Below are 15,537 nucleotides of genomic sequence, written 5' to 3'. Positions count from 1 at the left end.
TGATCTGGGCCTCTTAGGTGCAATGATCTAACCAAGTTAGTTCTGTAAACTACTTCTTGAAAAACTCTATCACAGGGCAGCTAGGTGGAGCAGTAGATAGAGCACTGGCCCTGGATTCAGGAGGACCTGAGTTCAAATCCGGCCTCAGACACTTACTAGCTGTGTGACCCGGGGCAAGTTACTTAACCCCAATTGCCTCACCAAAAAAAAAAAAAAAAAAAAAAAGATTGGACCAAGGTTGAGAGCTCATTCCTAAAATAAATGGAAAACAAAAAACCCCAATACTTTATCCTATCCACTTTCTAGTCATGTCAACTTTTTCTAGGTACTCAATTAAATGATACTCTGATAAAGTCAAGAAAACAAGTTTTAACCCACATTCTTACCTGTCTACTAAAACCAAGTCATCCCTCAATAGTGCACACTTTGCCTTCGGCCAAAATACATGTACAAGACAGCCAGCTTGCAGGTCTTTGTCCATATGAAGAGCATGGGCCAGTTGATTCACAGTCTGAAAAGAAAAGAAGCTGGATTCTAGATCTTTATGGACAACAGAAATCAAGGTAAGCTATTCCTTCTTATACATCTCAAAAAGTAAATGGCAATGCTACTGAGTGGGATACACATTTTCTACTAAGGTAAAGAAGTTTGAGTTTTTTGTTTGTTTTTCATAAGAAGTTTGAATTTTTAAAAAATGTTCCTTGTCTTCCTATTTCTCTTTTTTTGCAGGGCAATGGGGGTTAAGTGATTTGCCCAGGGTCACACAGCTAGTGCATGTCAAATGTCTGAATCCAGATTTGAACTCAGGTCCTCCTGAATCCAGGGCCAGTGCTTTATCCACTGCACCACCTAGCTGCCCCTTCCTATTTATTTCTTAGCTGTTTTCCAGGGTAATTTCTTTGTCTAGAATGCAAAGTGTGTGTGTACTTGAACTTTATGATTCTGAGAAGTGAGAAATACTGAGATCTGGCTAAAGAACAATATAGATAACATGGGTAAAAACCACCTTCACTGACTCCGTGTAAGCTATTTCAGGGTCCAGTTAACTGAAGCTTTCCTGACTCCAGCATTTATCCTGAGAATTAAGCAGAATTTTCAGTAACTTAGAAAAACATTCTATGAGTAGGACTGGCTGTGAGTTTCCTCTTTGTGACTAAGTGTTAAGTATTTTAACTTTAGGCTGTATATGCAAGTATAGCTTAGAGGGCCAGCCTAGGCATCAGGAAGAGAGGGGTTCAATTCCACCCTCCCATACCTGATAGCTGTGAAAGCCTGTCTCAGGGCCCCGTGCCCTTAGACTAAGTACCAGAGGAGCTGCTAGTCTGCTGTGTGGGAGAAGTGTGTACCCTGTCATTATGAAAAGTCAGGACCAAAAGAAAAGAGTCAACAAAAAGGAGATTATTATATATTTATTATATAAATAGGTGCTTATCCAAAATTGTGCTGTTGCATTTATGCATAGGTTTCCAAGCACAGAATTGAAAACCCTTATTTTATGCCCATCAATTGGGGAATGGTTGAACAAGTTGTGGTATATGAATGTAATGGAATACTACTGTGCTGTTAGAAATGATGAGCAGACAGATTTCAAAAAAACCTGGAAAGACCTTAGTGGATTGATGCTGAATGAAGTGAGCAGAACCAGGAGAACACTGTACATAGTAACAGCAACATTGTGTGATGATCAACTGTGATAGACTTGGCTCTTCTCAACAATACCTTGATCCAAGACAATTCCAAAGGACTCATGATGGAAAATACTCTCCACATTCAAAAAAACAAAAAAGAACTGTGGAATCTGAATTCAAATTGAACCATGCTGTTTCTATTTTTTTTTTGAAGTTTTTCCCTTTTGCTCTGATTCTTTCACAACATGACTAATGCAGAAATATGCTTAATGTGATTGCACACATATAACCTCTATCGGATTGCTTTTTGTCTTGGGGAGGGGGAAGGAAAGGAGAAAAATTTGGAACTAAAAATCTCATGAAAACAAATGTTATGTGCTGTTAAGGAATGATGAGCAGGATTTCAGAGAAACCTGGAAGGACTTACATGAACTGATGCAGACTGAGAGGAACAGAACAAAAATATTTATAGCAGCTCTTTGTGGTGGTAAAAAATTGGAAATCAAGGGAATGCCCATCGATTGTGGAATGGCTGAACAAGTTGTGGTATAAGAATGTAATGGAATACTACTGTGCTGTAAGAAACGAGGAGCAGGCAGATTTCAGAAAAACCTGGAAAGACTTCAGTGGACTGATGCTGAGTGAAGTGAGCAGAACCAGGAGAACATTGTGTGATGAACAACTGCCATGATCCAAAACATTTTCAAAGAACTCACCATAGAAAATGTCCTGAACATCCAGAAAAAAGCACTATGGATTATGAATGCAGATTGACCCATACTGTTTCTACTTTTTGATGGTTTTTTTTTTCTGAGGTTTTTCCTTTTTGCTCTGATTCTTCTTTCACAATATGACTAATGCAGAAATATGTTTCATGTGATTGTACATATAACCTATATCAGATTGCTTTCTGTCTTGGGGAGGAGGGAGGGAAGGTAGGGTAGAAGAAAAATTTCAAACTAAAAATCCTACAAAAACAAATGTTGAAAACTATCTTTACATGTTACTGGAAAATAATAAAATACTTTAATTTAAAAAAATAATAAATTAAGATTTACGATTTTAAGAAGAAAACAAATGTTGTAACTAGAAAATAATCAAATACTATTATGATTAAAAAAAAGAAAGAAAAACCCTTAATTTGTGAAAAATTCAAAGAATCTGCCACTATAGAAAAAGTTTTAGTTCTTGTCAACAATGCAGAAAAGTAGAGAGAACAGAGTTGAAAAGGCTAATACTTCCCAAAGATACCCACCTTGACACTTTTCTTCTCATCTGATCCTTCGGTCATCAGATAGGCTTTATCCCCGTCTGTCCCTTCTACACTCAGGAAGCAGTTTGTCGTGTGGCCAATGCCACTGGGAAGAACTTTGTCCCATAACATCGCATTGATGACAGAACTCTTGCCACTGCTCGTCCTGAAACGAGAGCACAAGAAAATGAGAAGCAGAAAAATACTTTGAGATTAAAAGCTATTTCTCTTCCAAGGTGTTTGGTGCCTGTGACACATTAGGACTCAAAATGTCAAACTGTACGAAGGGTTTTAGAGGCAAGATTTCCCTCCCCCTTTTTTCACTCTTGTCCCTCTATCATTCATAACATAGATATTATAAACATCGTTTTTGAAGGTTCTGTCTATCTGGCTTACACACCTATATACCCTGGGAGTAAAAAGGGGTCACTAGTAGAAAGTTTAAGAAGCCCAAGTCTAGACAAAAGGATCTGTCTCCACCCAAGCTGGAGTAGAAAGAACACAAGGAGCTTCCCGCCCTAGATCCTCAATGAAATTCCTTGCTTGGTTGGGTGGGTCTGACCTAGTCTGATTGACTAGGCCTTCACCTGATACTCTCTTCTCTCCTGATACTGGTGCCACCTCACACCTGGACCTTTCTGGATCTCCCTGCCTTACAGCTCTCCCCACCTCAGTCCATCTTCCCTTCTGCTGTCAAGGCTCTGCTCCAACCATGTCACCGCCTGCTCAATACACCCAGATACAAAGCCTCCTATTTGACTTTTAAAGCTCTTCCTAACCTATCCTCCCTCCCTGTGCCTTCTGACGTCCCTCCGGTCTCGGCTCAAAGTCCACCTCAGATGGATCCTGATTATGGCCTATCTGCCCGTAACCGTGTGCGTGTTGTCTGTCCCGTTAGACCGTGAGCTCCTAGAAAGCAGGGCTGCCTTTAGCCCTTAGCCCAGTGCCCGGGACTGAAGTGCTTGCTGCCTAAACTAGACTGCTCCTCACCCTAACGGCAGCAGCAACCTTGGCTCTCAGGTGCCTCACACCTGATCTGTGGACAAGCCTCATCAATTCAATCCCCACAACAGATCTCACCTGGGCTCCTTCTCCTCACTCACAAGGCCGCCGCCTTTGGTCAAGCCCTCCTCCCCTCTCACCTGGAACACCAGCGCGGCTGCCCACCTTTCCTGGATTATAACCCGCCTTCCTTGCCCACCACAGAACACAAAAATAAAGGACCATTTTGTCTTTGTACTGAAAGCATGCGGCACAAGGGCCAGCACTTAGCTGGATGTCTTTAGTCCCACAGCCTCCTGGCTAGGTAAGAACATTCCTAAGTGTAGCCCAAACCAGATTAAAACATAATTGGGAAACATTTAACAAAATAAAAATACAGTAACATGTAGTCACTATGCAGCCTGAAGAGATTCTTATACACAGTTCAGTGGCCCCCATTCATAGGAGTTGGACACCCCTGATGCCAGACAGCCCAAGCAGCTTTTCAATCCCCAAAGACCCACGTGTACATGAGCTCTAACACAGCTGTGTGACCTTGCCCCCCCAACCCCCACTTCAGTCTCCTGTCTGAAAAGTGACAAAGTGGAAGCTGGTGATTGCTAAGGCAGCTTCACCTCTGGACAGCTGGATCCTATTCATATCTGGGACAAAGGGGAGGGGCCCTCACAAGCACTCCTGTGAGCTGCACTCTTGGTCTCCTGCCTCAGGCAGCATGGAGGAGCTAGACTGAAGAGACAGGATGAGTGAAGGGCACTCCATCCCCTCCTTGTGTTGGCCAAAGGGCACCATGCCCCCAGAGACCACCTTCCTCTCTAGTACATCCAAAGTATGTGAGGAGAGACAGGAGGAGGAGATTAAACAATAAGAATCAATGTTTGCTGAACTGTACTGAATAGCTAGAATGGCATTGTCAGAGAGAGACCAGGCTGAGGGCAAAGGTCAGGTGAGTTTTAAACACACACAAGAACTGGTGGGACACCCAAAGATGGAGGTGTCAGTCTAGGGTTTGGGAAGAGCATAAGACTAATTTGCCTATGAAGAGCATAAGCCTAAATTTGGGAATGAAGTACTTGGAGCTTCTAACTGAAGCTATTAAGAGAAGAAGAGATTATCAAAGAGAAGTGTGCACAGAGAAAACGAGAGAAGCATCAGGACATCTCAGCAGCCCCAGGAAGAGCCGCTAGAAGGAAAGGTACAGGCAGTACCAAGATATCAGGAAGGAATAAAAAAAACGGACTTCTAAAAGGGCAATTACATTTGGTGATTAGTGACCCCGGAGAAAGCTGCTTCACTGGAGCTGTGGGGAGAGAAACCATGAGACAATGGACTGAGGGGAGTGGGTAGTGACTGGCTGCAAACAAGTTTTCTAGGGAGTGTGGGGGTGAAGGGTAAGAGAAAGAGGATGGAAGTTGGGATAAGGTTGGGATAGAGTCATGGGAAGGATCTTTCAGGACTGAGGAAGACCTGAGGACATATGTAAGCAGGAGCTGATAAGGAGATCCTGGAGGAGTTAAGAGATGACAGGATCAAGAGCACTGGGATTAGCTCCAGCAAGGAATAGTATTACCACTTCCTCATTAAAAAAAAAAAAAAAGAGGGAGCAGCTAAGTGGCACAGTGGATAAAGCACTGGCCCTGGATTCAGGAGGACCTGAGTTCAAATCTGACCTCAGACACCTGACACTAGCTGTGTGACCTTGGGCAAGTCACTTAACCTTCATTGCCCCGAAAAAAAAAAAAGAGAGAGAGAAAGGGCAGTAATAATAAGCTCTGAAAAGTAGGGGGAAGGAGATTAAAGCCTGAAGTAACTTGGAGAGGATGTGACTGAAGGCTTGAGAAGGGAAAAGATCTGGTTGAGTACAATCCACTAAGTCTCCACCATAACAGATGGGGGTACTCAGCATCACATTATGAAGTACAGTGTGGTACAGTGGAATGACCAATGACTTGAAGTAAAAATATGCAGGCTCTGGGGCAGCTAGGTGGCACAGTGGATAGAGCACTGGCCCTGGATTCAGGAGGACCTGAGTTCAAATCCAGCCTCAGACACTTGACACTTACTAGTTGTGTGACCCTGGGCAAGTCACTTAACCCCAACTGCCTCACCCAAAAAAAAAAAAAAAGCAGGCTCTGATTTCCACTCTATCATTTCCTAGCTACATGACTCAAAGTAAGCCACCATCTCCCTGAGCCACACTGTTCTCATCAGTAAAACAGGTCTAACCTGCTCTGCCTAACTTGGTTTTAAGAGTCAAATGACAAAACAGATATAGGATATCCCTTTATGAATGAGAAATATTAACATTCTGTACATGGCAGTCTACTAGGTGTAGCTCAGTGAATAATGTCCTCCTTGCTAGGGCATACCTTTGAATAAATTAACATCCTTCTCTGGGTAATGATGCCTTTGGGGGGAGGGGGGGGGCCATGAGGGTTAAGTGACTTTCCCAGGGTCACACAGCTAATAAGTGTCAAGTGTCTGAGGCCATATTTGAACTCAGGTGCTCCTGAATCCAAGGCCTGTGCTCTACCCACTGTGCTACCTAGCTGCCCCACCCTATGATGCCTTTTGAGTATCCTCACACCCATACTTTCCATCCCAAAAATATAATACCTTAAAATACTAGCATCATACTGTGCGAGATATTTCTAATAAACACTGAAGAAAAAATAATTAAACTCATACATTAGATTCTTTCTAATTAAATTAGATTCATTTCAAAGATAAGCATAATTTCTGCCTTAATATCTTTAATAGATTAAAAAAAATAGGGGGCAGCTAGATGGCGCAGTGGATAGAGCACTGGCCCTGGAGTCAGGAGTACCTGAGTTCAAATCCAGCCTCAGACACTTAACACTTACTAGCTGTGTGACCCTGGGCAAGTCACTTAACCCCAATTGCCTCACTAAAAAACAAAACAAAACAAAAAAATAATCTTACTTCACATGTATTTATTTGTGAGTTACCTGTTTTATATTTCATGCAGAGGAATTAAGTCCAGATATACTTACTGGCTCTAACCAAGCAAATTTTACTTATACAAAATTTGGCTATGAAACATAAATTATTTATATTTTTATAGAAAGACATCCCAATATTGTAATATAAATTACCTACTATATGCTTAAGTCCTCTGAAAAGAATTTATTTTTTTCTTGGAGAAAAATGAACAGAGTTTGACTTACCAAAGTTGGAAATTTCATATAATAAGGAAAATGGATTCTTGTTTACTTTAACTATGACACTTAATAGGAAAAATATAATTACCTGCCAAAAAATGCCACTTTCATGTGTCTTCGGGACAGCACCTCACCAATGACTGATAACTTATTTTTATAGGCCTGTATTTCCGCCAGATCATCCTCAGTGGCTATGTGTTCAAGTTCTGGATTCTTATATGTGTCTATAAAATTAAAGGATTAGTATGAAGAATAAAACATACTACTAGATTAATGATACAATAAATATGGTCTTACATAGAATTACAGCCCTGATATCTCATCACACACCCTGTAAATTGGCAAAGATGACAAAAGATGGAAATAGTCAGTGGTGGAGGGATTGTGTGAAGACAGGCACACTAGTGTATTTTTGGTGGAGTCATGAATCAATATGACCATTATGAAAAGTAATTTGGAATCAGGCAAATAAAATGATTAAAATATCCATTCTTTGATACGGAGATTCCATTGCAAGGTTTTATACCCCAAGGAGGTCTTTGATAAAAACAACGGCTCCATATACATCAAATGTTTATAGCTGAGCTTTTTGTAACAGGAAAGAATTAGAAACAGAGGCGATGCCTATCAGTTGGCAAATGGCTAAAAAAAAATCATGATACATGAATGTAATGAAATATTACTGTGCTGTACAAAATAGCGAATGTAATGAATACTGAGAAGCTTGGAAAGATCAACATAAATGGTGCAGAATGAAATAAACCAAGCCTAGAAAAGGATATACACGATGACTAGAATTTGGGAAGAACAATGTAAACAGAAACACACACATACAATCTAAAAATGAATGTGGCAGCAACATTGTGTGATGATCAACTGTGATAGGCTTAACTCTTCTCAGCAATACAATGACCCAAGATAATTCCAAAGGACTCATGATGGAAAATGCTCTCCACATCCCAAAAAAAGAAGTGTGGCATCTAGATGCAGACTGAACCATACTGTTTCTACTTTTTTTGTTTTTGTTTTTTTGAGGTTTTTCCCTTTTGTTCTGATTCTTCTTTCATAACATAAGCAATGCAGAAATATGTTTAATGTCATTGTACATTGTACATATATAACCTAAATGAGATTGCTTGCTGTCTTGGGGAGTTGGGGGAGGGAAGGAAAAGAGGAAGAAAAATTTGTAACTAGAAATCTTATAAAAACAAATGTTGGGGGGCAGCTAGGTGGCGCAGTGGATAGAGCACCGGCCCTGGAGTCAGGAGTACCTGAGTTCAAATCCGGCCTCAGACACTTAACACTTTACTAGCTGTGTGACCCTGGGCAAGTCACTTAACCCCAATTGCCTCACTAAAAAAAAACAAAACAAAACAAAACAACAACAACAAAAAAAACAAATGTTGGAGGCAGCTAGGTGGTGCAGTGGATAAAGCACCAGCCCTGGATTCAGGAAGACCTGAGTTAAAATCCAGCCTCAGACACTTGACACTAGCTGTCTGACACTGGGCAAGTCATTTAACTCTCATTGCCCCGCAAAAAAAAACCAAAACAAAACAAAAAACCACATACAAACACAAATGATGAAAACTATCTCTACATGTAACTAGAAAATAATAATACTTTTATGATATAAAAAATGAATGTGGCAAATTTATAAAGAAAGGAGACCCAGCCCCATCCCTCCCTTCTGCAGAGGGAGACGGCACACAAGAGTTGTACCCTGCACATCTTGTCACACTATTGATCAGATATGCTGACATTTCCTCTTGTTCTTTTACTGTCTAAAAAATACTATTTCTTATATGGGATAGCTCTCTGGGAAGGGGAGGGATATTAGAAGAAACTATAATGTAAATAATTACATCAATAAAAATTTGTTTTAAAAAAATATGCTTCGGGGCAGCTAGGTGGTACAGTGGATAGAGCACCGGCCCTGGATTCAGGAGGATCTGAGTTTAAATCCAGCCTCAGACCCTTAACACTTACTAGCTGTGTGGCCCTGGGCAAGTCACTTAACCCCAATTGCCTCACACCAAAAACAAAAAAACAAAAAAATTAAAAAAATGCTTCTATAAATGTGATTGTACTGACATTTGTTGTTTAGTTTTTAGTCATGTGACTCTTCATGAGCCCATCTGGTATTTTCTTAGCAATACTTTCGTGGTTTTCCAGTTCATTTTACAGATGAGGAAACTAAGGCAAAGAGGGGTTAAGTGACTTGCCATGGCTAGCAAGTGTCTGAGACCACATTTGAAGTCACAGATGAGTCTTCCTGACTCTGTGCCCAGCATGCTATCCACTGCACCACCTAGCTGCCCTGCACTTACATTTGCTTTAACTTATATAATTAATAAGATCAAATAATGAGACTTCAGATTTATATAGAGTATGCTATACTCATATATGGAAATCTGACCATCCAGGGAATGGGATATATTTGTCAATGGCCAGATGGTTCATGTTCAAATGTATTTCAAAGTCTTCCAAGCAAATTTCTTTTTTTGTAGGGCAGTGAGGGTTAAGTGATTTGCCCAGGGTCACAGAGCTAGTGTCAAGTGTCTGAGGCCAGATTTGAATTCAGGTCCTCCTGAATCTAGGGCCAGTGCATTATCCACTGTGACACCTGGCTGCCACCCTCCCCTCCCCCCCCAACAAATTTCTGAAGGCCCCACAAGAACCTTTAGAGTTTAGTTTGTAATTTGCTACCTAGCATAATGGATGCATTACTATGAGCCCTTTCATACAAATGGGTTGAATGACCTAAGACAGGGTGTCACTGTTCTGTGCTTTTCTCCATATACATGGAGATTTGGCATTTAGCTGGGGGTATTCAGGCAAGTTTCAATTGTGGGAGACTTGATCATGTCCCATTTAGTTCCATAAATAATGAATACAATGGTAGAAACTGGCTGGGTTTTGATTTAGGGTGGATGATTGTTTCTACCTATGTTCTTGTTTTGTTTTTTCCTGCCTTCCTTTTTCTGGTTTCACTGTCTCATTATCTTCACAAGACCTCTTTAAAAAGATGTCATTAGATAACTAGCAGCCAAAGTTCTTTCCAAACTGGAAATAATCGATTTTTAAAGCCAACACCATGAGGATTCTTCTATCACAGCAGAGGTTCCTGATATCATGGAATTAAGGAGTCCCTCTCTATCCAAAAAATCTATCTGACGTCCTTGAGGAATCCCAGCACTGTCAAAGACTAAGAGATAGCTGGAATGGGAAGGTTCTCCATTCTCTCTTTTTTTTTTTTTTTAAGTGAGGCGATTGGGGTTAAGTGACTTGCCCAGGGTCACACAGCTAGTAAGTGTTAAGTGTCTGAGGCCTGATTTGAACTCAGGTACTCCTGACTCCAGGGCCGGTGCTCTATCCACTACGCCACCTAGCTGCCCCGGTTCTCCATTCTTTAGAGATCACAGATGCACAACTGGATGTTATGTCATGTTATGCACCATTTTGTGTCATACCCATGACTTCCTTAATTTCTAACAGAACAATTAAAACTAAAAACAAAATCAAAAAACCCAATTTTGACCCCTGCTGCATCCCCCAAGTTTCATTTGCAAAGTAACAAGTGACCTACCTGGGAAATATCCAAATAGGAACCAAAATTATTTTGCCTTTTTTACCCAAAATTCAGGACATTAAGCAAAATATACAAAGTAATTCATTGGAGAAAAGTGTTGCTTCTGATTTCTTTTCATTATATTATCTAAAATGGCATAATAAAATAAGAACATAATACTAATCTTGAGGTGAACGAGAAGACCATCTATAATGAACTGGTTAAACATTTCACCTTCTTGTCAATTTCATAATCAAACCTTGACAGAATGGGGACCTATTGCAGTTTCCTCTGCTATCATCTGAGGATTCAGAAACTTATAAAAACAAAAAAAAGTTGTGTGACCCTGGAAGTTATTGGCTTTTTAGAGCCTCAATTTAGTCATCTGCAAAACAGGATTATAAAGAGTCACCACCTTTGTAAGCTCTAAATGAAAAGATTAAAGTGAGAAGGGCCCTTTAACGGCCACATTATCCTCCATTTCACAGATAAGGAAATTGAAGTCCAGATCGGTTCAATGACATGTCTCTATAAATCCAAGTTTCTTCTGCTTCAAAATGTCATCCTCAAACTCCTTCAGCAAAACAATTGGCTCCTCTGAATATAGCTGGAAACAATACAAACTTAGAAAACAAGAGTATGTTTAATATATGGAAGCTTGGAAATAGAATTCACATAAAGAAGTATCATCAAAATGCTTCTGATGATGCTACATAACTGACCTTCAACAAAATTTGTGGCTTCGGTGACGTACTCCAGTAGCTGGTCAAAGATGGCTGTAATTGTCTTTTTAGCCAACACAAAGTGCTTCAGTGGAGAACTGGTTGTTTCTGCCATTTTTTAACTGTGACAAAGAGAGATACTTCCAAGTTGGCTAAGTAATGGAAAGGCAGGCACAAAGACATCATATCACTTAATGAAGCAAAACACCTACTGGTGTAGAAATCAGCACTGATTATATACCAACCACACTGTGAGGCACAGGGGATACAAAGTCGAAAACGGGTCCTTGCCCTCAAGAAACTTCCGCTCAAATGGAAGAGATATCTAGAGTTACATGCCTGTTATGGGCCCAGCATACCTCAGAAGTTTTCTGGGGTAAATCAAAGAACCTTCTCCTTAAGAAACTAAACCAAAGGACAGACACATGTAAGGAGATAAGTAGCACCAGATTGGGACTGAGTTAGCTCCAGGACCACCACACTTCATTCCAGTCTCCCCCACCCCTTGGGGAGATAAGATTAGGTGTAGCTGCTGTCTTTGTGGCATGAGGGGGAAAGAGAAGACTTGAGAGATCTGGAGCCGCCCCTCACCCAACTTCCCCCAGCCACCACCAGTGGGGATGGTCTTCCCCCAATAAGGGAACTTTCCACAATGAGATGATCACCTCATCGGACCACCATTGGTCCTCTGTAAAACTATTTGCCTGTCTCCTGCTCTAGGAGATGGGTATCTCAGAGAGCTAGGCCTGTGCCATGCCTTCTACCCACAAGAAGAAGTCCAAAGACTTCTCTCTTGGTTTCCTTTCCATAGCACCTAAATAAAATATTTTATTCTAATTGGATTTGTGAGCAAGCGGGTGAAATTCTTTAAAGAGGAATTCTTAAGGACCACTACCCCAAACCCCCATCAATTTTCCCTGTAACAATGCCAAACAGATACAAAGATAATCTTGAGGCATCAATGGGGGCAGGGCAAGGCTGGCTTCTTCTACCAGAGGGTACCTGAATTTCTGATTCCAAAGCAAGGCCAGCCAACCAAAGTGTCAGACCCTATGCTAAGTGCTGAGGATACAAAGAAAGGCAATAATCTCTGCTCTCAAGGAACTCACATCCCAGTGGGGAAAACCAACATGCTAACAACTGTGTGCAAACAAGTTAGAGACAGAGCAAACTGGATGTAATCTCAGAAGGTGGTACTAACATTAAGGGGAAATCAGAAAAGACTTCTTAGAGATTTTAGCTTTGAACTTGTAAGAAAATAATGGGCTTTTCTGTCTCCTCTAAAAGTGAATTTTCTTTTGCAGCTAGCATAGTTTTCTTCTGCGGTTGGCATAGAGGAAATAGAGGGAGAGGGGATAGAAATTGGGTCATTCAGCGTTTTAGCCTGAGAAACAGGTTCACATTCGAACTCGGGCTCAGATCCCCCTTCTCTTTTATCCCCTTGGGTCAGCTCCTTGCTCACTTTACTCCAGAGTTCCCAATAAAGTAAATGTGGATATTTTGGGGGTGCATAGCACAGGACTATTCGCAAACTCAATGTTTGGGGATCAAATGACCCATATTTTGGCCATTCTTCCTCTAATAGGCCATGCCACATAAAACACAGTCTGGTAAGCTTTCCCTTCCCTTATCCCAATCCATGAGTAGTTTTCCTAGTGGAGAGTCCTGGGGAATACTGCAGGGTATGCTATTTCTAATCCCTTTCTTGGAATTGAAAATTTTCCTTACTATAACCCAAAGAAAAGTAAAAATAAAAATAGGAATAAAATATTCAAATTCAAAGGTTTTGGTTTTTTTGCGGGGCAATGAGGGTTAACACGATTTTATACTAAAGTTAGAAAAAGGGCACTTAGGATGTTGAAGAAATCCATTTGAAAATTTAAAGGGACAGGCACATGAAAATAGGATAGTTTCTTACCCAACGTCTGGGTTCAGCGTCCCTTCGTGGTCGCCAACTGTGACATTTTAAAATTAAATGTGTGGTCACCTTATTCCTGTCCCAAGTGTAGGGAAAGCTAGGTAGGGTTTACTTAGAAATTAGAAGCTTTAGCACCAGTTTTTGAGCATTAAGCATTTATTAGAAAAAGGAGAACACCTAGGTCAGAAAGTGAAGAAAAGGCCTCTCTAGCCTGGGGTTCCAGCCTCGCCTGATTCTTCCTCAATTTCTCCAGCACCAACCTGTTTGAGAGACGAACTGCATCCCAAGGAGAGGCGGTCCTTCCACACTACTTCAAGCTAATTGGCCAGCATCAGCCAAATCCATTGGTTCCCTATGCTGAGGTCAGAGCCCATTCTCTGAGAACCCCCCCCCCCCCCTGCCAGGGCCAGGCAGGTGTGGCTGCAATTGAATTCACTTTAAGTGAGTCAATCCACTAAGTCCAGATCAATCCCCTGGAGCTGGGGCCTTTGGGCATTGGCAAAGCCCATTGTTTTCTTACAACCTGAAGAAAGTCAGGGAAACTGGGAGGCAGAAATAAGGGGGAGAGAAAACAGAAATGGAGCGAGAGCAGTGAGAAGGAATAGAGAACCTTTCTCCCTGGACCATCTCCCTTGATGGTGATCTCACCAACTTCCATGGATTCAATTATCTCTATACAGATGATTCTCAGGTCCATCTGTCCACCCCTCAACTCTCCTGACCTCCAGTCTCCCATCTCCAACTGCCTACTAAACACTTAACTAGATATCTCACAGACATCTTAAACTCAACACGTCCAAAAACTCTTCCATCCTTCCCTCTAAACTTCCAAACTTCCCTATTACTGTTAAAGTCAGATATAAAGGCTCAGAATTGATGTATCATCCTCAATCCCTCCTCTCTCCTCCTTCCTCCTATCCAATCTGTTGACAAGGCCCATCAATTTACCTTCTCCCTCTGACACTGCTACTGCCCTGTTGTAAGCCCTCATCATGCCAAGCCTACAACAGCTGCCACAAGTCTCTCCCCACTGCAGTCCATCCTGCACTCAGCTGTCAGATAATTTCTCACCCCCATCCCCAAGTCAATAAACTCCACTGACTCCCTGTCACCTCCAGGATCAAATATGAAGTGGTTTGACATTCAAAGCTCTTCACAATCTGGCCTTTTAGTACTTTTACAATCCTCTTACACCTTACACTCCAGATACTGTAAAACCCACTGTCTCCTCCTTGCTGTTTCCTTTTCCAGATCATTTTACAAAAGAAACTGAGGCAAATAGGGTTAAGTGACTTGCCCAGGGATCACACACCATCTCCAGACTGGGGGTAGGAGGTGGGAAAGGGCATTGTCTTTCTGTCTTTCATTGGCTGTCCTTGCTTGGAATTCCCTCCTTCCCTATCTCTATCTCCTCTATTCCCTGGCCACCTAAGTCCTAGTTAAAATTCCACCTACAAAAAGCCTTTACCAACCTCTTTTACCTGTAGTGCTTTCCCCCTGTTGATTATTTCCAATATATCCTGAATACGGCTTGTTTGTACATAATTATTTGCATGTTGTCTCCCCATTAGAGTGTAAGTTGAGAGGAGGTTCTGTTTCTTACCTTTCTGTATATCCCCAGGGGGCCCATAGCAGATGCTAAATAAATGATTGTTTGTTTTGTCCTTTGTTCTTAAAGTCCAGGACCATGACATCCGGAGGTGATATCATGACTTACAAGTGAATTGGATTTAGGTGAGGCAAGGCTGTGCAAAGTCACCAACCTCACTTTCTCCTCTGGAGTCATCTGGGTCCAGCAGCAAGCTATATCAATGTTTACTGACCGAGTGGATGAGGTCAAAAGCCAGAGTGCAGCGAGTTAAGGAAATGGTGAGAAAAAAGGAAGAGGTGGCTTTCTACAGGAAGGAAAGCATTCCAGGCATGGGGTACAGGCAGGACAAAGGTCTAAGATGGGAGCTAGAGTGTCTTGGGTAAGGAACAGAGAAAAGGCCAGTTTGGCAAAATCATAAGAATACTGTGTTTAAAAAAAAAAGCTTAGAAAAGTAAGATGGAGGAGTCATGCTATGAAAAGCTTTAAAACCAATGGGAGGGGGGCAGCTAGATGGCGCAGTGGATAGAGCACTGGCCCTGGATTCAGGAGGACCTGAGTTCAAATCCAGCCTCAGACACTTGACATGTACTAGCTGTGTGACCCTGGGCAAGTCACTTAACCCCAATTGCCTCACCCAAAAAAACCCAAACAAAAACAAAACAAAACAAAACAAA

The 15,537-nt window shown here is 41.5% G+C and overlaps 1 protein-coding gene across 2 annotated transcripts in view; it reads right to left on the bottom strand.

Annotated features, from left to right (window-relative positions):
• Positions 1-15,537, bottom strand: part of MFN1 (mitofusin 1) — a 39,146-nt gene that overhangs the window by 19,075 nt on the left and 4,534 nt on the right. For both annotated transcript variants that reach the window (XM_043993202.1, XM_043993201.1), the window contains exons 2-5: positions 11,355-11,476; positions 7,150-7,285; positions 2,884-3,046; positions 387-511 (exon numbers count right to left, since the gene is read on the bottom strand). In XM_043993202.1, the coding sequence (XP_043849137.1) occupies positions 387-511; positions 2,884-3,046; positions 7,150-7,285; positions 11,355-11,469 (539 nt within the window). In that variant the 5' untranslated portion in view covers positions 11,470-11,476. The remainder of the gene's footprint in view (positions 1-386; positions 512-2,883; positions 3,047-7,149; positions 7,286-11,354; positions 11,477-15,537) is intronic.

Source organism: Dromiciops gliroides, chromosome 3 (assembly GCF_019393635.1).
Source record: "Dromiciops gliroides isolate mDroGli1 chromosome 3, mDroGli1.pri, whole genome shotgun sequence".
NCBI lineage: Eukaryota > Metazoa > Chordata > Mammalia > Microbiotheria > Microbiotheriidae > Dromiciops > Dromiciops gliroides.
This window is presented reverse-complemented; position numbering and strand designations above follow the sequence as displayed.